General features: G+C 53.1%; 1 protein-coding gene and 1 pseudogene across 6 annotated transcripts in view; both read right to left on the reverse strand.

Moving 5' to 3' along the window:
• Window positions 1–183: 183 nt before the first annotated feature.
• LOC309607374 (RNA transcription, translation and transport factor protein pseudogene) lies at window positions 184–4506 on the reverse strand (annotated as a pseudogene). The gene is made up of 2 exons: window positions 4432–4506; window positions 184–1300 (listed from the first exon to the last, which is right to left on the reverse strand). The product of its transcript is annotated as an RNA transcription, translation and transport factor protein pseudogene (transcript).
• A 491-nt stretch (window positions 4507–4997) lies between these two features.
• Window positions 4998–19943, reverse strand: part of EFCC1 (EF-hand and coiled-coil domain containing 1) — a 34871-nt gene continuing 19925 nt past the window's right edge. The window contains exons 3-8 of one of the 5 annotated variants that reach the window (XM_082345242.1): window positions 14914–15071; window positions 12295–12433; window positions 11037–11178; window positions 9093–9233; window positions 6839–6908; window positions 4998–6035 (exon numbers count right to left, since the gene is read on the reverse strand). In XM_082345242.1, coding sequence (XP_082201368.1) covers window positions 5899–6035; window positions 6839–6908; window positions 9093–9233; window positions 11037–11178; window positions 12295–12433; window positions 14914–15071 — 787 coding nt within the window. In that variant the 3' untranslated portion in view covers window positions 4998–5898. Of the gene's footprint in view, window positions 6036–6838; window positions 6909–9092; window positions 9234–11036; window positions 11179–12294; window positions 12452–14913; window positions 15072–18307; window positions 19266–19943 lie in introns of those variants that run through there. The other 4 variants (XM_082345241.1, XM_082345240.1, XM_082345244.1 and 1 more) reach the window with 4 other exon arrangements.

The raw sequence follows: 19943 nt of genomic DNA on the forward strand, positions 1-19943 counted from the left end.
TTATTGGTGTATGGTTGTTTGTAGTAATATCTTATGCTCCTTTGTAGTTCTGTGGTGTAGGTTGTAACTTCTCCTTTTTCATTTCTGATTTTATTGACTTGGGCCCTCTTTCTTCCTTGATGAGTCTGGCTAAAGGTTTATCAATATTTATCTTTTCAAAGAACGAGCTCTTAGTTTCATTGATTTTTTTCTATTTCAGTCTCAGTTTCATTTATTTCCACTCTGATCTTTATGATTTCTTTCTAACTTTAGGTTTTTTTTTTTTTCACCTTTCCAACTTTATTGAAGAAAATGCAGTGATGGTAAATCTCTAGAACATAGTCAATTTTCTGGAATTCTTCCCTTGAAGACATGACATTTCCAAACACATGCCAAAGCGTACATGGTTCCCAACTGTACTAAGTAGATGAGAAGCTGAAATCCTAAATATTCATCTTCCAACTTTCCCCAGTCTGTGGTCTGTCTTTGGATCAGCAATAATCTCCTGAACAGCTACTATGGCTTCATTAATCTTTGTCTGTAGCTCTCTGAGCTCTTCTATATGCAGCAGTCGCAGAATTTGAGCAGCTTCATTAAGAACTGCGTCTCCTGTGTCAAAACCAAGAATATGCTTGTCTAAAGCAACAGGCAAGCCCTCTTTCATTTGATTCGCTTTAGCAACTGCATCCTGTGTCAGGCGCTCCTGGACCAAAATGCGAATTGCCTTAAGCATTACCAGGTAATCGTCATGACACTGAATCTGAAGAAGGTTAGCCAAAGCCATTACACCAGCCTTAAAATCAGGATTATTTACATCCAAATTGATCAATGGCTCTGCATTTTTAGCTGCATTGTTAGCGTTTTTTGTATTATCAGGTACCAAGTCCTTGTATTTTTCAGCATTATCTCCATATTCAAGTCTAACAGCTAAACCAAGAAGCCAGTCGATTGCTTCTGGTCGATCTTGAATCTTGAAAGGACAGTTAACATCTCTGAGATACTTTTCAAAGAACTTGGGCCAGTCACTGCTGTGGATGTTTCTTAAATTACCTCTGTCTTCAATCTTGTAGTGTCTGATTTTCTGGTCTTCGAGCCAAACAATAAAGTTTCTAAATTCTGTTTCATCTTTGCAGTTGAAGCCGGCAGGGTTGTGGTAGTCGAGGGCCGTCAGCTTGCGTCGGAACGTGGTGCCCACTGCTTGCTCCGGTCCCCTGGGCTGCGGCCAGGAGAGGAGAGGGGAGCTAACTTTAGGTTTTGTTCTCCTTTTTCTAGTTCCTCTAGGTATAAAGTTAGGATGGTTGGTTTGAGATTTTTCTTTTTCCTAAGATAGGCTTGTATCGCTATAAACTTCCCTCTCTGAATTGCTTTTGCTGTGTTCCATAGATTTTTTTTTTAACATCTTTATTGGAGTTCCATAGATTTTGTGGGGGGGGATCATTGTGTTTTCATTTGTCTCCAAGTATTTTTTATTTCCTCTTTGACTTTTTTTTTCAGTGATTCATTGGTTGTTTAGTAGCATATTGTTTAGCCTCCACATGTTCGTGTTTTTTTGCAGTTTTTTCCCTTGCAGTTGATTTCTTAGCTTTTGTGGTCAGAAAAGATGTGTGATACAACTTCAGGTTTTTAAAATTTGATGAGGTTTGTTTTGTGGCCTAGCAAGTAATCTATCAGTGAGAATGTTCTATGTGCACGTGATAAGAAGTATATTCTGTTGTTTTTGTATGGAATGATCTACACATTCTCTTAAGTCCATCTGTTCTAATGTGTCATTTAAGGCTAGTGTTTCCTTATTGATTTTTTTCTGTCTGGATGATCTGTCCATTGATGTAAGTGGGGTGTTAAAATTCCCTACTATTATTCTGTTACTGTCAATTTCTCCGTTTATGTCTGTTAATATTTGCTTTATGTATTTAGGCACTCCTATGTTGGGTGCATATTTACAGTTGTTATATCTTCTCGGATTGATCCCTTGATCATTATGTAATGTCCTTTTTTGTCTCTTCTTGCAGTCTTTGTTTTAAAATCTATTTTGTCTGATGTAAGTATTGCTATCCCAACTTTCTTTTGATTTCCATTTGCATGGAATGTCTTTTTTCATCCCCTCACTTTCAGTCTGTGTGTCTCTTTAGATCTGAAGTGAGTCCCTTGTAGGCAGCATATGTACGTTTTTATATCCATTCAGCCACTCTGTCTTTTGATTGGAGCATTTAGTTCATTTACATTTGAAGTAATTTTTGATGGGCATGTAATTATTGACATTTTGTTTAATTGTTTTGGGGTTTTTGTTCCCTCATTCTTCTCTTCCCTTATGATATGATGATTATCTTTAGTGTTGTATTTAGATACCTTTCTCTTTTTGTGCGTGTATCTATTATAGATTTTTAGTTTGAGGTTACCATGAGGTTTATACATAGCAATCTATATATGTGTGATTATTTTAAGTTGCTGACCTTTTAATTTCAAACACATTTTAACATCCCTGCATTTGTACTCCCCTCCCCTCATAATTACTGTGATTTTTTTTTTTTTTTTTTTTTTTTTTTTGGCCTTGCTGCATGGCATGTGGGATCTTAGTTCCCGGACCAGGGATGGAGCTTGCGCCCCCTGTCTTGGAAGCGTGGAGTCTTAACCACTGGACCACCAGAGAACTCCCACTGTGATGTTTTTGACATCACATTTTACGTGTTTTTGTGTATCCCTTAACTGCTTACTGTGGATATAGATTTTACTACTTTTGTCTTTTAACCTTCCTACTAGCTTTGTATGTGGTTGATTTACTACCTTTAGTGTATATTTGCTTTACCGATGAGTTTTTTCCTTTCATAATTTTCATGTTTATAGTTGTGGCCTCTTCTTTTTTGCTTAGAGAAGTCTCTTGAACATTTCTTGTAAAGCTGGTTGGGTGGTGCTGTAAAACTTTCGATCTCTCCCTCAAATCTGAATGAGAGTCTTGCCAGGTGAAGTATTCTTGAGTGTAGGTTTTTCCCTTTCATCACTTTAAATATATTGTGCCACTCCCTTCTGGCCTGCAGAGTTTCTGCTGAAAAGTCAGCTGATAGCCTTATGGGAGTTCCCTTGTATGTAACGTGTTGCTTTTTCTTGCTGTTTTTAATGTTCTCTCTTTATCTTTAATTTTTGCCATTTTAATTAGAATATGTCTTGGTGTGGTCCTTTTTGGGGTTGCTCTTGTTGGGATTCTCTGTGATTCCTGGACCTGAATGTCTGTTTCCTTTTCCAGGTTAGGGAAGTTTTCAGCTACAATGTCTTCAAATAAATTCTCTGTCCCTTTTTCTTTCTCTTTTCCTTCTAGGACCCCTATAATGCTAATGTGAGTACACTTGATGTTTTCCCAGACGTCTCTTAAAACCGTTTTCATTTCTGTTCTTTTTTCTCTTCAGCTTCAGTGATTTCCACTACTGTCTTCCAATTCGCTGATCTGTTCCTCTGTATCATATAATCTACTGTTGATTCCTTCTGCTGTATGTTTTTCATTTCAGTTATTGTATTCTTCATCTCTGTTTGGTGGTTCTTTATATTTTTTAACTCTTTGTTAAAAACTTCTAACTTCTCACTCTGTTCATCTATTCTTCTCCTGAGTTCTTTGATTATCTTTATGATCATTACCTTGAACTCTTTCTTGGGGAGATTGCCTATCTACGCTTCACTTAACTCTTCTGGGGTTTTATGTTATTCCTTCATTTGGAACACATTCCTCTGTCACCTCATTTTGCCTAATTTGCTATTTTTATTTCTATGTATCTGGTAGGTTGGTTACATTACCCAACTTTGGAGAAGCGGCCTTTTGTAGGAGATGTCCTCCTATGTGTCGCAGCAGTGCACTCTTCTCCAGCCAGGCTATATGCCATATAGGGTGTCCCCTATGTGGACTGCATAGGTCCTTCTGTTGTGGCAGGCTGACTACTGGGGGTGGTCTGGTGGGCGTGGCTGGCCCTGGTCCGGTTGGTTGCCTTTTTTTAAAAAATAATATTAGCATTAGCTGGATACGTGGTTTCCCAGCTATAGATGATATTTCCCAGCATCCCTTGCGGCTAGGTATGGCCAATGGGATGAGAGTAGAGGAGACGTGAGCCAGAGTGCCTGACCCTTCCCTTCCTCTCTCCTCCTTCCCGTGGAGGGCAGATGCGATGCTGGTGAATTGGCTTCCACCATGCAAAGGAGGATGACGCCCTAGGGCAAGGCAGAGCGACAAAGTGGAAGGAGCCTTGATCCCTGGGTGACTCCATGGAGCAGAGCTGCTCTGTCAACCAGGGCCACTCACCTCTGGGCTGTTACAGGAGAGACAGTTCTATCCTGTTTGACCCAGAGTATATCGGGATCTCTTTTATCGGGGTGGTTTAGCCTGTACCATAACTAATCCAGACCCCAAGCCGGGGGTTTCCTAGCCAGAGACAGCTGCAAGTGGTAGGAATTGTGTGAGGTTAGAAAACAGGCCTCAGTCCAGTCTTGGATGCTGATGTGCTCTGTGATGCTGGGTAGCTCATCCACCCTCTCTGGGCGCCTCGACATCCTACTCCACATTATAAACTTGCCTCCAATGAGATGAGGTTTCGTACAAGACACGAGGCTGGGCTTTGTCCTCCAGCCCTCCCTGTGGCTCCTGCCCGGGAGTGCCTGCTGGTCCCGGGCTCCCCTGATCTCCCTCCCCCGCGGTTCCCCTTCTGTGTCCCCATGACTCTGCTCCAGCCCCCTGGCGACCCCGTGCTCCCAGAGTCCTGTAGCCTCCTGTCTCCTGCCCTCTGCTCCACCCTCTGGGAGGCAGGTCAGAACCCGCCAGGGCCCCCATTGCCTGGGGGATGGAGTCCTAAACCCTCGTCTGTCGTCAAGGCCCCCCTGACCTGCCCCGTCCCTGCCAGGCGCCCCCGTCCCTGCCAGGCATCTGCCCTCGTCCTGCCGTCTCTGTAGTGCTTCATCCTCCTTGGCTCGAACTGATCCCTCTCGGCTGAGCTCTCAGAACCCTCTCTTCTTCTTTTTTTTTTAATAAAAATATTATCAAACCATTACCTTTGATAATTGACTTTATTTGTGGAGTTTTTTGTATACACAAAAATTTTAAGTTTCGTATATTCACATGTGCCTTCACATTCTTACATAGCTTTGGGGTTTGCAGTTTTAATTAAGAACCCTCTCTCCTACCTCACGGTAGCCCGGATTTCAGCCGCGTTGCACTACTTGCCAACGTATCTGTCTCCCCTACGAGAGTTTAAGGTAGATGAGACCAGGCAGCTTGTCCTCCTCCTTCCTGTGACCCCATGAGGCCTGGTACCTACTGTGTGCTCAGGAAAGAGGGGCTCTGGGTTCTGTACTAATGGGGGCCCTTTCTGGCACCACACTTTTGCTCTCGCTGTTACCTCACATGAAATGCCCTCCCCTCCTCTCTGCCTATCTAAATCCTGTCCCTCTTCTAGAGCTAGTTCAAGGCCAGCTCCACCAGGAAGCCTGCCGTGATCACGCTGCCCCGCTTGGAGTTCCCCGAGCCCTGCCTGGCCTTCCACAATTCCTGAGGCATGAGTAGTTTCCCCGGTGGACCGGGGGACACAGAGTCCCTGCGGCAGGCATGCTGTGGGGAGGAAGGGGAGGAGACCCTGGGAGCCCAGGGAAGGGATTCTGGACTGGACCTGGCAGAAGAGTGTGCAGCTCCACTCCAAGGGCAGGGGAGACTGCAGCAGGTACAGGCTGATCCAGCAACCGTAGGGCAGTGTGGACCCTGGCAGCAGGAATGCAGGGGCTGCAAGGGAATCTGGGAGGAACCCAAGGAAGGGATGGCTGCCGGGCTCTGAACTTGGGCCAGTCTCAGAAGGAGCCTGCACCTCCAGGGTTCTGAGGATGTGATGGTGGCCAGGCTGTTCCTCGAGGCTGGTCTGACGGTGGCCAGGCTGCCCACAGACTGGGCTGGCAACCTCAGCAGGAGACGAGGAGGGAGTTGCTGAGTGCTGGAGCTGCAGAGGCTGGTGCCGAGGGCTCTGTGCGCAGGAGCTCACAGCCAGCCAAGGCTCGGTGCAGGGCAGCCAGCATGGCTGAGGGGCCACACGTGCCCTCTGGAAAGAAGGAGTGGGCAGCAGGGCGGGTCAGTCTGCTCCCTCTGGCCCCCAGAGCTGCTCCCCCTCCTCCCTGGGCCCTCCCCAGCCCTGTTCAGCTGTGCCCCCCTCTTGCTCCTCTCCCACTGAGGACCCTGGGGAAGGGACCTTCTGATGCACAGTTTCTGACCTCCTCCTTGGTGCCAGGGACCATTCAGGGCACTGGACATACCCGACCCCTGCCCAGCGGTGCCCAGTGAGGCCAGCGAGCAAATGCTCATCACCAGTCTGTCTCCCCGTCAGCCTGTGAGGCCCTGTCAGGCAGGAGCCGGCCTTGCTCCTCCTGATTTCATCGGGCACAAGCTGGCACTGATGAGATTCTGCTGCCCTGAACTTTGTGTAAACAACGGGGCCACGTGGCCTAGTGCTTAAGGGAGAGACCTGAGGTCTTGGCACAGCTGGCCCTTGGCCTCTCTGTGCCTCCATCTTCCCACCTGTGGAATGGGTATGACAACAACCCTTCCTCCGCAGTAAGCCCAGGGCTGTGGACGAGTCTAAACTGCCCACAGGGAACTGCCTGGTTCCCTCGGGTTCTGGCCACACTGGCTTCTGTTTGGCCTTTTCCCTGGGGTGTCTGCTCCCTGCTCTTGTCAAATAGCGCCTTCAGCTTCCCGAAGCCTGTTCCTGAACGTACCCTTTGCAGGTGGGCAGGGCAGGAATGAGGTGGCATTTTGCAGCCCAGACACTTAGGACAGAGGTGCTAGGTCAGGATGCCCTCCGGCTGCGGCCAGGCTCTGGAAGATGGGGTCAGGGGGCTCACCTACCACGTGCAGGGTCCCTGCAAGCGTCCAGTGTGCTCAGCAAAATCTTCCCCAGGGCTCTTTTCGATATGTTCTTAAAAAGAAATGGAGGGCGGGTGGCACTTGGTGGCCCTTGAGAGCTTCTGCGTGCCTCCCTGTGGCAGATAGAGTACCCCTGCCCATGGTCCCTCCCTGGCCCCCACCCCTAGGGTGGCCACACTGCCCAGACTCTAGGTGGGTGATAGAGCAGCATGCAGGACCCATTTCTTCAAAGATCACGTGCTTACAGATTACTGTCCTTGTGCCCAAGTAGGCACTTGGGAAATGACTGTGAACAGAGATGATGCATCAGCTCCTTTAATCCTTGAAAGAGCTTATTTTATTCTCATTTTAAGCAGTGAAAAAAAGCAATTCTGGGGACTTCCCTGGTGGCACAGTGGTTAGGAATCCGCCTGCCAATGCAGGGGACACGGGTTCAAGCTCTGGTCCGGGAAGATCCCACATGCCGCGGAGCAACTAAGCTCGTGTGCCACAACTACTGAGCCTGCGCTCTAGAGCCCGTGAGCCACAACTACTGAGCCCGCGTGCCTAGAGCCTGTGCTCCACAACAGAAGCCACCGCAGTGAGAAGCCCGCACACCACAACAAAGAGTAGCCCCCGCTCGCTGCAACTAGAGAAAGCCCGCGTGCAGAAACGAAGACCCAATGCAGCCAAAAATAAATAAATAAATTTTTAAAAAATTAAAAAAAAAAAAAAGCAATGCTGAGAAAATGAGAAATCTGCCCAAAGCCACCCAGCTGGGAGATGGAAGGACCACCATTTACCCTCAGTTTCCATGGCCCAGAGCTGTGCTGGGAACCACTATCCTCACAGCCCACAGGTGTGGGGCTGCCACTTGCCACTCTCCCAGGCTGTGTCACATCAGGCTGGGCCTCGGTAGCCCTACATCCTGGGCAGCCTGAAGCGCGGGCAGAGCCCACTTCAAACCCTGAAGACCTGTGTTCACATCCTACTTCCATCTCATAGTGGCTGTGCAATCCTGGCTAAGTTAGTGTCTCTTAAGAAAAATTTTTAAATGGTTTGCTGATGCTATTTAGAAATATTGATTTCTGTGTTATGATTGTTTTAAAAATTGGGCACCTTGCCAAAGAATCACAATAATTTGCCTTTAGATTCTTTTCGGTATTCTATGTGGATAAATGTGATACATAGTTACTAATCACTTTGTTTCTTCCTTTCCGGTCCTTACATCCTTTCTTTCTCTTTTTATTTATTTATTTATTTATTTATTTATTTTTGGCTGCGTCGGGTCTTCGTTGCTTTGTGCGGGCTTTCTCTAGTTGTGGCGAGTGGGGGCTGGTCTTCATTGCGGTGCGCGGGCTCTAGTGCGTGGGCTTCAGTAATTGTGGCATGTGGGCTTAGTAGTTGTGGCTTGCAGGCTCTAGAGTGCAGGCTCAGTAGTTGTAGTGCATGGGCTTAGTTGCTCTGCGGCATGTGGGATCTTCCCGGACCAGGCCTCAAACCCGTGGCCCCTGCATTGGCAGGCGGATTCTTAACCCCTGCGCCCCCAGGGAAGCCCACATCCTTTCTTTTTCTTGTCTTATTGCATTGGCTAGAACCTCTATGTGGCACAAGCAGTGATGACAGGCATGCTTGTCTTGATTCTGATTTTTAGAAGGATTCCTTCTAACATTTCACTAAGAAGTGTGAGGTTTGTGAGAGGCAGTTGGCTGAGACTCCTAATCTGATTAAGGATGATCCCTCCTGTTCTTAACTTGCCAAGAGGTTTTATAATAAGAGGAGCTGTTACTGACTGTTCACCTATTGAGATGAACACGTGGTTTTTCTCCTTTTAATCTGCAGTGTGGTGTACTGTGTTAATAGATGTTTGATCTTGAATCATCTTTGAATTCCTGGGATAAATCCAACTTAGTCATATTGCATTTCTTTAAACACTGCCAGATTTGGTTTACTAATATGCTATTTAACATTTTTGCATCCATATTTAAATACGACAGTAGCTTATCATTTCCCTTTCTTATTATATTTATTGTTCTCTGGGTTTGAGATCAAAGTTATATTAACTTCATAAAATGAATTAGAGAGCCTCCCCTTTTTTTGGATTAGCTTCCCTGAGCTCTTTCTGCATCTGGAAGTAGAGGTGACACCTGCCCACGTGGGGAGAGCTCAGAGGCAGTCCCCGACACAGGCCGGGCTCCCCAGCCCCGCACCCCGAGCTCCTCCCCCGCCCTGGCTGTGCCAGCTCCCGTGAGCCTACCAGGTCCCGGAGCCTCCGCAGGAGCTGCAGCACATCCTCCAGCTTCTCCTCCAGCAGGGACAGCCGCACCCGCTCTGTCTCCACCATCTGCAGCTCCAGCCTCAGGTGCTCGTTCTCTTCGACCTTCTGCTGCAGCTCCGCCTGTGGGGACCAATGGGCTCAGCGCCCGCCCTGCTGCCCTCTGCCCCATACTCACAGCGCCATCCCCAGGCGGGGCCCATGGCCTGCCTTGACCCTTTCACAGAGGTCATCTCATTTGGCCCCCCCAAGCCTGCCAGGTGGCCAGGCAGATAGAAGCCCCACCGTCTACCCAGGGATGGCACCGAGGCCCAGAGAAGCTGGATGCCGGGCCTAAGGCCACACAGTGAGTCAGGCTGATGTAAGAATACACATCCTTCCTTTTCTGGTGGAAGGACTCCATCCTCCCTTCTCTTCTCTATCCATCTGCTTTTTCTTTTTGAACTTTTTTGGCTGCAAGCAACAAAAACCGATCTGGCTAGTTTGAACAGAAGGGGAATTCACTGGCAGGCTAGTGCCTTGTTCCCAGAACAGACTGGAAGCTGGAGAACCTCAGGACGAGGCAGAGAAACATCTCGAGCCTCTTGTCCGGGTGCTGCAGCTGAAAACACTCTCCAGCCACTCCCCCCCCACCCCCGCCTCGGGACAGAGAGCCCCAGGAGAGGGGCCCGACCGGCCCAGCCACAGTCACTGGCCCACCCCTGGCCAGGGGGCACTGACGCTGTCGATCCCATCCAAATACCAGAGGGTGGATGGTGGGAGGTCGCAAAATGTTGCATGGCCACCTGCCTTCTAAAGCAGGGATGGCAGGAGTGAGGCAGCCCCCTCTCTTAGCACCGATGGAGGGAAAGAGAAGCAGCCGAAGGCATGGTGCCACTGGTCTCTCAGCTTTGGGCAGGAGAGAGGAGGCCTGGGAACATGGTCTGTGGCTCTCAGGAACTGAGCTCCCCAGCCGCCTGTTTGAGATTTAATTAGAAAGCAGTGGTCGCTATGCCCTTTGGAACTGTATCAGATCACAGATATGTTTAAAAAACAAAAGAAAACAAAACAGTATGGATTTAGAATTTCAGGTATATAAATATAAAACTCTTTCATCAAAATCAGTTTGCAAACGTGCGTTGTGCTAGAGGGCTTAGCGAAATAATAACTTTCCATAGCATTCTATGTTTGATTACTGTGGAACAGGGAAGTTGCCATGGTGTAGACAGATGAGAAAAAAAATGCTAAGTGTTCTTGTTGAGATGGAGACAGACACCTCTCTTGGTGTTGCCCAGTGCCACCCTCCTCCTCCACAACAAACTCACTAACTTTCCTTGAGGGAAGTGTCCCTCTTCCATTTCATCCGACTTTGATGGAGCTGCCAGTCATGGGACCCTGCCTGCCTACCACAGCGATTGGCCCTGGCATGGGCACATGACTGAGCCTGGACCGTTGGAGTTCTTCCCTGGGATTTAATGTACTGGGCTATTATTGTTCCCCTGGGGTTTCTTCAGTGGGCTGATGGGAGCCTAGAGCTGCCTGTGGTCCTACCTTCCCTTTCCCCGCCACATGGAGCAAGCCCCTCTGAAGTAGGGGAAAGTGAGGTCAGCACCCAGAAAAATACAGAGCGGATAGGTGGAGGCAATCTGAGTCCCTGGATCCATCTTAGGCAGCTGAAGTGCCTGAAGCTCATCTTAGCTGTTCTTTTGAAACTGTTCTCCCAGCTCCGTATTCTAATAAATTCCTGTTTTTCACTCGAGCTAATCTGAGATGTATCCTTTAACTTGCAACCAAAATGTTCTTCATTAGATCTAAATCATCTTCTCTCTGAGTCTTGGTTTACTCATCTGTGAATGGGGCATAGCCCTTGGCTGAGATCCCTCAGTTCTTCTGCCTGTGAGAGACTCTAGCATTGGTCCAGCTCTCAGCCTGTGGGACTCAGCTGACCTCCTCCCCTGGTGTCCCCAGGGTCTTCCCACTGCAGCCCTGGGTCCCCAGCTGCTCCAGCTCCCCCAGGGCACGGGCATGGTCGGCACTGCCAAAGCGGGTGAAGTAGGTCATGAGCTTCTTGGCCGTCTGGTCATCACACCTGCAGCGAAGGAGAGTGCCAGCACTGAGGGAGCTGCTTTCCAAAGTCTGCTCCAGCCTGGGAGGGGGGGGGGGTGTTATTACCAAGGCTCTCTCCCCTGAAAGCTAAGCGGGGCTATGGCACCCCCTGCTCACCCACCCCCGCGGCTCCTCATCTCATCAGAGCAAACGCCAGAGGCCTCGCCCACTCTGCCCCGTGACCTCCCGACCTCCCTCCCACCCACCCACCTTCACTCATTCTACTCCAGCCACCGCAGGCTCCTTACGGCCCCGCCTACATGCCTCTGGGCCTTTGCACTTGCTGTTCCCTCTGCCTGGAATGCTTTTCCCTCATTTCCTTCGGGGCTCTGCTCAAACGGCACCTTCTCCGAGGCCCTCGCAGCATGTCCTGCCCCTGCCCCGCCTCTCCCTCACACCTGTCACCACTCACTGGAACAGAGGCTCCAGGGCAGATGGCCTGTCTTCGTTAGTGCTGTTTTCCCGGTGCCCCCAAATTTGTTTGGCACAGAGTAGGTGCTGAGTATATGTTTGTTGACTTAAAGGGTTGGTGATAACAATGACCGTGGAAAATCAACCGAACTTTACAATATAATTTAAAAAGTCAAGGCCGCCCCCCAGTGGAGTACCTGCTGGGATCGGGCACCCGTGGGGCATTTTACATCCTCGATGGAGAATCCTCACAAAACCTCTGCCCGACAGGTGTTACTGTCCCATCTGAGAGACAGGAAGACTGAGGCTCAGAAGTTGGGCGACTTGGCCGGGGCGCCCCAGGTGTCAGGAGCAGTGGGTTAGGAAAGGGACCGATGTGTTGAGGGTCCCACTGGAGCTTCGGGGCAGGTCCTGGGACCGCGGCCGAGGCAGTGAGAATCAGTGGGAATTAAACCACCAGGAACTGTGCCTTGGCTCGTCTCATTTCACCCTCACCCATGCCGGGGGCCGTCTTCTCCCCTCCCCCAACAGATGAGGGGACAGAGCGTCAGAGGGCAGGGAGGTGACCCAGCCTGGCCGTGAATCAGGGTCTGTCACTGCGTGGAGGGGCCGCCCTGCGCTTCCAGGACGACGGGGAGAGCCCGGCCCCCCGGCGCCCGGTCCTGGCCGTCCTCACCAGCATACGCACCCGCTGCCGCAGCTGGAGAGGCCGGCCAGCAGGGCCTTGACCTCAGCCGGTGGCCGCCGCGCCTCCTGCCACTTCCCACTGTCGTCCTCCTCGTCAGAGGCGGCCTGGCCCTCGACCGAGCGGAACAGCTGCTCGTCCGCTGCTGGAGAAGCACGGGCTGCAGGTGAGGGACAGAGGGAGTGGAAGCAGGCAGCTCTCCTGGGGGGGGGCGGGGGGAGGGGAGAGAGGCCCTGGTGCCATCTCCCCTCCCGGTCCCCAACCCCCTCCGCCAGACAGCGGCTCTCCCACCCCCTTGCGGCCCCCTCCCGTGTGCCTGGCCCGGGACCCCCTCCCTGGGTTTCACACGGGGACACTGGGAGCGAGGAGCCCTCCTCTCTTCTCTGCTGAGAAGCCAGGGCCCATCTGTGCCCTCAGCGGGCGTGTTATTTCCCACTGAGGACACGGTGATCCCAGCCAAGGGGGCCAAGACCCTCTCTCGGGCTGGGCCGGGGCTCTGCAGGGCTCGGGCACCCAGTGAGCCGATCTTCAGCTCTCAGGGATGTGCAGGGAGGGGTGTCACACGTGTGACTCCAGGTGATCCCCGACGTGGCCATGCCTCCTGGCGCACTCCAGCCGGAATGAGCGTCAGAAACCCCGGGCTGTGTCGTGCCCGCCTGGGGTCCGGCTGCCCGGCGTCAGGCCCCGTCTCCGGGGGCACCTCCACTCCGCCCTGGCTCGGGGGACGTGTGAGTCCAGCCTGGCCGGTCAGAGCGCAGGCCACCCAGCCACATGACTGGTGCAGGCAGGGCCAGGGCTCCAGCATAGCCAGGGAGAGCCGGGCCAGAACTTGACTCAAACTTCCAGGGAAGGGTGACACCGCTGTTCCTCCAGCCTGGGGTCTGGAGGGCGTGGGTCTGGGCTGCTGGGGGCCGCCTTGCCAGTGTGAGGGGAGCCCATGCACGGGACGGCAGGTGAGGCCGGCAGGGATGGGGTCTGCTGACACTCTGGGGCTTTTAAGTGAATTATGTGAGGCAGCAAGTTCCCTTTAACTAGAGCCGGTTCAGGCCGAATGGCCTCACACTCCCAGACAATGTCCTGACTGGCACGGCCGTGGAACCCTCCACCTCCCCGCCCCCAGAGGATCACACGCAGCAGCTTGGGGGTGGGCCTCGGCACCTGTATTTCTTTCTTTTTTTTTTTTTAATTAATTAATTAATTTATTTTTGGCTGCGCTGGGTCTTTGTTGCTGCGCATGGGCTTTCTCTAGTTGCGGTGACCGGGGGCTACTCTTCACTGCAGTGTGTGGGCTTCTCATTGCGGTGGCTTCTCTTGTTGCAGAGCACAGGCTCTAGGCACACGGGCTTCAGTAGTTGCAGCACGCGGGCTCAGTAGTTGTGGCGCACGGGATTAGTTGCTCCGTGGCATGTCGGATCTTCCCGGACCAGGGCTCGAACCCGTGTCCCCTGCATTGGCAGGCAGATTCTTTTTTTTTTTTAATTTTTAAAAAAAATTTATTTATTTATTTTTGGTTGTGTTGGGTCTTCGTTTCTGTGCGAGGGCTTTCTCTAGTTGCGGCAAGCGGGGGCCACTCTTCATCGCGGTGCGCGGGCCCCTCACTATTGCGGCCTCTCTTGTTGCGGAGCACAGGCTCCAGACGCGCAGGCTCAGCAATTGTGGCTCACGGGCCCAGTTGCTCCGCGGCATGTGGGATCCTCCCAGACCAGGGCTCGAACCCGTGTGCCCTGCATTGGCAGGCAGATTCTTAACCACTGCTCCACCAGGGAAGTCCTTGGGCACCTGCATTTCATGAGGCTCCTGGGTGATCCTGGGTGGCTGGCAGGTTTGGGAACCACTGGCTCAGGTGTCCTGATTTTGGACACCCAGCTGGGTGGGCGCAGGGCCGTTCTGTTTTGTCTCAATAAAAAGTGTCCCAGACCCAAGAGAACAGGGTTGAGGTGACTGGTCCATGACTTTTTGATTATGTGTGTTTCCAATATTGGCGATTTGTTTTTCGTTGTGGGAATTTCCTGATGATGTGTGTGTGTGTGTGTTTGTGTGGTGTCATTATCGTCACAGTCGTCCCGGTGCCCGAGGCAGGGGCAGTAGGGGCTCTGAAGTCGGGTGGGAGGGATGGCACCCAGCAGCCCATCCACTCCTGCCTGTAGCTGGGCTGGAAGAGCCCTGAGAGCCCTGGGGCACTGGCTCAGACAGCTTTTCTCTCCTTTCCTCCTGATGCTCCACAGCCACCAGACCCAGGTTCTTAAGATGATGGGCCTCTCTGTGCTCTTCTTGAGGGGTGACCGTCCAGCCCTACTTACACACCTCTTATGATGGGGAGCTTACTCCACCCCAGCTCCCTGGCCCGACCCACCCCTACACGGGATTGACAAGAGACATATTCTCCCATGCTGAGCCAGAACCTGCCTCCCTGGATCCCACCCTCCCCCACTGGGTGTCTGCTCTCAGGCCCGGGTGTAGTGGGGGCTGGGGGCTGGGGACTCCCAGCCTCAGCAGGTAGGGGATGGGGTTCTGTCTGGAGGCCAGGTTGCAGCATCAGCTCAGACAGGACCCTGGGAGCAGGGCTGGGGCACAGCCTGGTCAGTCGTGAGCTGGCAGCAAGCCTGGGTGTGCGGGACAAACCTTCGTCCAGGGGTCGGCTCCCCGAGCTGCTGTCGGACCCGCAGGCTCCCTCTGGAGGGAGGTGTGGGCCTCTGGTCCCACCATCCTCAGGTTCACTACTCTTGGCTTCCGGCTCCGGGCTGGCTCGTGGTGAGGTGGGGGGGTGGGTGTCCTCCGACCTGTGGGTGTGGGAAGACACAGGTGTTGAGAGGGAGGGCCTCGGCCAGTTTCCTGCGGGAGAGCATGGGGTATGGGCCCGCCCTTCTCCACTCCTTGCTCTGCACAGCTAAGCTGTCTGTGACATGCCTACAGAAGCCCCTGTGTGGTCTCTGTGGCTGACCCCATTGGCTCCCCACCAAGTGGCCAGTATGGCCGAGTCAGCCTTCCATGGTGGATATTCACCCAGCCTCCCTTGCAGCTAAGACGTAGGCTTGTAACTGAATTTTAGCCGATGAGACTAAAGGCAAAATCTTCTGAGGAGCACCTGCATCCAGGAGGGCCGGGCAGGGGTCCTTGATTCCAACCCCAGCGCTGCCAGTAGGAACTGGCAGTGGGACTTGGGCTCCATTTTGCAGGTGGGTCACTGGAGCCGATGCCTGAGGTCCTCCCAGCTGTGACTGGGTTCTTGCGGTCGGGCCTCTGCGAGAGGGCAGGGACCCGGAAGCCACTGGCTTGGCCAGGAGCTCCTCTGGCCGCGTGCCGGCCAGGGGGACCACGGCAGCTGTCCCGGAGTAACTGGGACACGGGGAGAAGGCACTACAGAGAGCCTGAGCAGGTGTGGGCGCCCAGGGTTGGTCAGGTGGACTCACCACCCAGAGGACCGTCTGCTGAGCCAAACAAGTGGGGGTCTGCAAGGTTGTACATGAGGCCCAGGGTGAGCCATCCGCCGCTTGGGGCCATTCAGCACCCCCTCCCCAGGGGTGACAGCGCCCCGATTGTCCCCGCCCCCAGCCACAGGCTGCTCACCTGCTCAGAGGAGGGCGTAGCACACAAATCAGCATAATCCCACCCCCAGCCACCATGATAGGCTAAGGGCTGCACAGGTAGCCAATGAGATGCAAGGAGCTGTAGGCTCGGGGAATTTCCCCGAAACAGAGGCAGCCTCTTCCCAACCGAGCAGGGGTGCCGTGGGGAGATGTGACAGTCACCTGTGACTCTTAGGGGGCCACCTGGAGACGCTGGGGGCTACGGATAGAGCCTAACAATGACGGCAATAGGAACGGATCCTTGGTAACATTATTAGAGTTGCTGGATCAGGCTCTGCCTGAAGCTAGAGCTAAGCCTAACCTTTTGTGTTTTATGAGCCAGTAACTCTGACTGATAAAGTCCTGCATTCAGGCTCCCCCAGTGCAAGCCGAGAATGGGAAGGTGCTTGGCAGTAATCGGTGTGAGACCCCCCTGGATGGGGATTCTTGGTTCAAAGAGAAACCGTGTGATTAGAGCTTAGGTCATATCATTTGAGGTCTACCTGGGCAGGTGACAGTCCCTTTCAATTCCAGAGGCTCAGACCACAGCCAAAAGAAGAGAAGACACAGGGGTATAGGGTCATTGCCTCCAAGACTCAGGTGAGGAGGCAAGTAGCCTTTATGTGGCCCCAGAGGGCAGTACTTGACCAGGATGAAGGGGAGGGGGAGCAAAGATGAGAGAGAGTCAAAAGAAGGCAGTTTTAGCTCCCTTTGAGGAAAAACTTTCTCACAAGGACTGCTGACCAAGAATGGAATGGGCTGTGTTGGGAGGTGGTGAGCTTCCTGGCAGAGGAGGTATGTAAGCAGATAAGGGACTTTAATGGGTGGAATTTTGAATAGAGTCAGACTGGGCGATGTCTAAGTCTTCCCACTGTGAGGAATTAATTTTTTCCCTAAATTATTTAAGGGCTTCAACAAGCAAAATGAGATGGGGGGACAGCCCTTATTCAAAGTTTCCTAGCAGAGGCTGGGCCTCCCCTCCCTGCATCCCCTCAGCCACTGGAGTCTCAGAAGCCGGGTCCAAGAGCGACTTCCTGCGTCAACACAACAGTAAATCTTTCAGCATGCTCGCTAGGCGCCAGGCACTGTTCTAGGGCTTTGAACATTTCCTCACAACAACCCCACGCGGTAGGTACCATCGTTCCCCCCCATTTTGCCAGAGTAACTGGCTCAAGCCGCACAGCTCGGAAATGGAGGAGCTGGGTTTACACTCCGGCCCCTGGCTCCAGGCCCGCATCTCAGGGGCCCCGCCAGGTGCAGGGGAAGCTTGCAAGGCAAGCTTGGAATGGCCCAGCCCAGCTGCTGTCCTCGTTAGGTGACCACAGGTCACATGCAACGAAGTGGGGAAGAGGAAGCCGGCGAGGACAGAGTTCGGAGAGTGGGACGGATGAGGGCACACTTTGGAATTCTCCAAGTGCAACGGGGCTGCAGAGAAACAGAGAGGGTGTTACTCTCGTCCAACAACTGGTCTCTGACGGCCTGTATCGCCGCCCCTCTCTCCGCTGGGTCCATCTGCAGGATCGTTCGCGCGCAGGATCGTTCGCGCGCCACACGGATGAGCTGTGATATCTCCACCTTGAAACAAACGAAACCACCCTCCCGCCATACGGCCCCTCCACCCGCTTCTCTGCCTGCTCTGTTCACATCTTGTCACCCGGCAGCGCCACACTGCCGGGCCTGCAGAGGCAGGGCGGACCCCACATCGCTCCCTCACTGGGCGCCTCCTTCCCTCGGCTTCCGGGAGACGCTCAACCTCCCCTGCACCCTTTCTTGTCTACTCTGCTCGTTCCTCCTCTTCATCCTGACCCCTAACCCCAGCGGCCCTCGGGCCCCACCCGAGGACCTCTTCTCTTCTTCGCGTGCCCTCCCTCTGTAAGGTCTCAGCCAGTGCTGTGGCTTCAAGCACCAGTGGCTTCCAAGTCTGCCTCTAGCTCTGGCTTCTCAGATCTGGTTTCCCAGTGAGCTCCCCAGCGCGGCCGCTGCCTTGGCGTCTCCGCCTGGAGGCCCCACAGGATCTCCAGCGCCTCCTTGCCTTCCTCCCTTTGCCCCTCCTGCTGCCCCCCATCCCCGTGTGAAGCGCCGTCACCCACTTGGCCACCCAAACAGTGTCCGTTGGGCTTGGCCACCTGGAGGTCATACGCAGGGCCTGGTCCGGGGGGGCCGCGGCAACGGTGCTGGGCAGAGGGCGGCAGTATAGGTGCTATTCTGTGGCACCTACAATGCCTGGGTCCGTGCAGGCGGGGGTGGGCGGGGAGAGGGGTGCAGTCCCTGCCCTCAGGGGTCCTCTGGGTGGAGACACGGGGCCATCAGGCAGGGAGAGCAGAGACAGCCCTCATTCTTCAGGGCCGTGCCCGCCGGACGCAGGGCTGGACCTCCCCCAGACGAGGAGGGCGCTGGGGGTGCAGAGCGGGGCGGGCGGCCTGAAGGAGGCAGGACCTGGGGTTGAGCAGAATGAAAGAGGCCTGGGCGGAAGAAGAGAGGTGGCGGGTGTTTGGGGACAGACGGGGGCAGCAGGGCCAGGGTAGAGGGCTCGCAGAGCAGACCAGAGAGCGGGTGAGCTGGCCCTGACCTGGCACCCTGCTCTGGGCTGGGCCTTGGTGTGCTCTTCTGGGCAACTCTCCTCCCTGGGCTCTGAGGTTGCTGCTTCTCAGAGTACGAAAAGATTATGTCACAGAGGTGTTGGGGGCAGGACGGTGATCCGGACCCGGGTCTACGCCCTGCCCAGCCCGACCTCCCCACGGCCCACTCCCTGCTTCACAGGCCCTGGAAGGCCCCACCGAGCTTCATACTACAGGTGGTGGAAGCATGTGTTAGGCTGACCCAGATGGAATTGCTGACTTTTCCTGCTTTTGACCTGCAAAAGGCCACTTGAGAGTGGTTCCGGCTAAGAGGACACGTCTGTGTAATATTTCTTGATTGACTGACTGCAAACCCTCACTGCAGTAGTTTGGGAAAGGCTTTGTTGGAATAGTCCGGCCTTAGAAATCTGACAGCTTTTGGCCCTGGGACCGGACCACAGGGCCCAGTGGTTTAATGAGGGTTTCCCGTAAGAACGAGATCCCTGGGGTTGGCTCTGGGGAGGAGATGGAGTGACCTGGGGGCAGGTGGAGGTCACCTGTGGCCCCCCTGGGTGGGCGTAGTGCTGTGGCCCCCCTGACTTGCAGCTCCAGCTTCTTTGAATGCTCCAGCCCCAAAGTCACAGAGAGGGCCCTGTAACCTGATAAGTATGTGTCTCTTTCCACCCACCCCCAGGCCATCAGCACTTGCTGTCATGGCCAGTTTCTGGAAAACAGCTCTGACCCTGCTCCAAAGCCTTCTGTGTCTTCCCATGGCCGACCAGAGAAGTCCAGATCGCCCCATATTCCAGCCGCTCCCCAAGGGAGTTTCCGCAAGGGATGAAGCTGAGATCTGGAGGAGGAAAGGATATATTTTGTTCCAGAGGGTCCCACAGGTGGCGAGAAGTCCCCCTGCCCGCCTCCACTTCTGCCCACTCTACTGTGGCTGCCAAAGGGAGCAGAGGTCAGCTCTGACCCCCTCCATCTTCCCTGCAAAATGCTTCAGTGGCTCCCTGTGGCCAAGAGAAAGAACGCCAGTGTCCTTAACACAACCTCGAGGGTCCTCCACGGTCCGACCCGGCCCAGCCCTCCAGCTCATGGCTGCTGATGCCCCCTGGGCATGGCAGAGCCAGACCCACTGACCCTCCGGCGTGTTGCCCTCTGGGTCCTTGCATGTGATGACCACGGCCAGCACCTTACTGTGTGCCAGACGCTGCTCTGAGTGTTTTTTTCCCCTTATATATACAGATTTAATTTTTAAAAATTGAAGTATAGTTAATGGACGTTATGTTAGTTTCAAGTGTACTGCAAAGTGATTCAGTTATACGTGTGTGTACGTGTATACATACACACACATATTCTTCTTCAGATTCTTTTCCCGCATAGGTTACTACAAGATACTGAGTAGAGTCCCCTGTGCTCTACAGTAGGTCCCTGTTGTTTACCTGTTTATTTTATAGATAGTATGTACGCTCTGAGTGTTTTAATGAAAAAACTCATCTATTCCTCCCAGCAGCCCTAAGAAAAACTT

Source organism: Balaenoptera borealis, assembly GCF_965194805.1.
Source record: "Balaenoptera borealis genome assembly, chromosome: 12".
Classification (NCBI taxonomy): domain Eukaryota; kingdom Metazoa; phylum Chordata; class Mammalia; order Artiodactyla; family Balaenopteridae; genus Balaenoptera; species Balaenoptera borealis.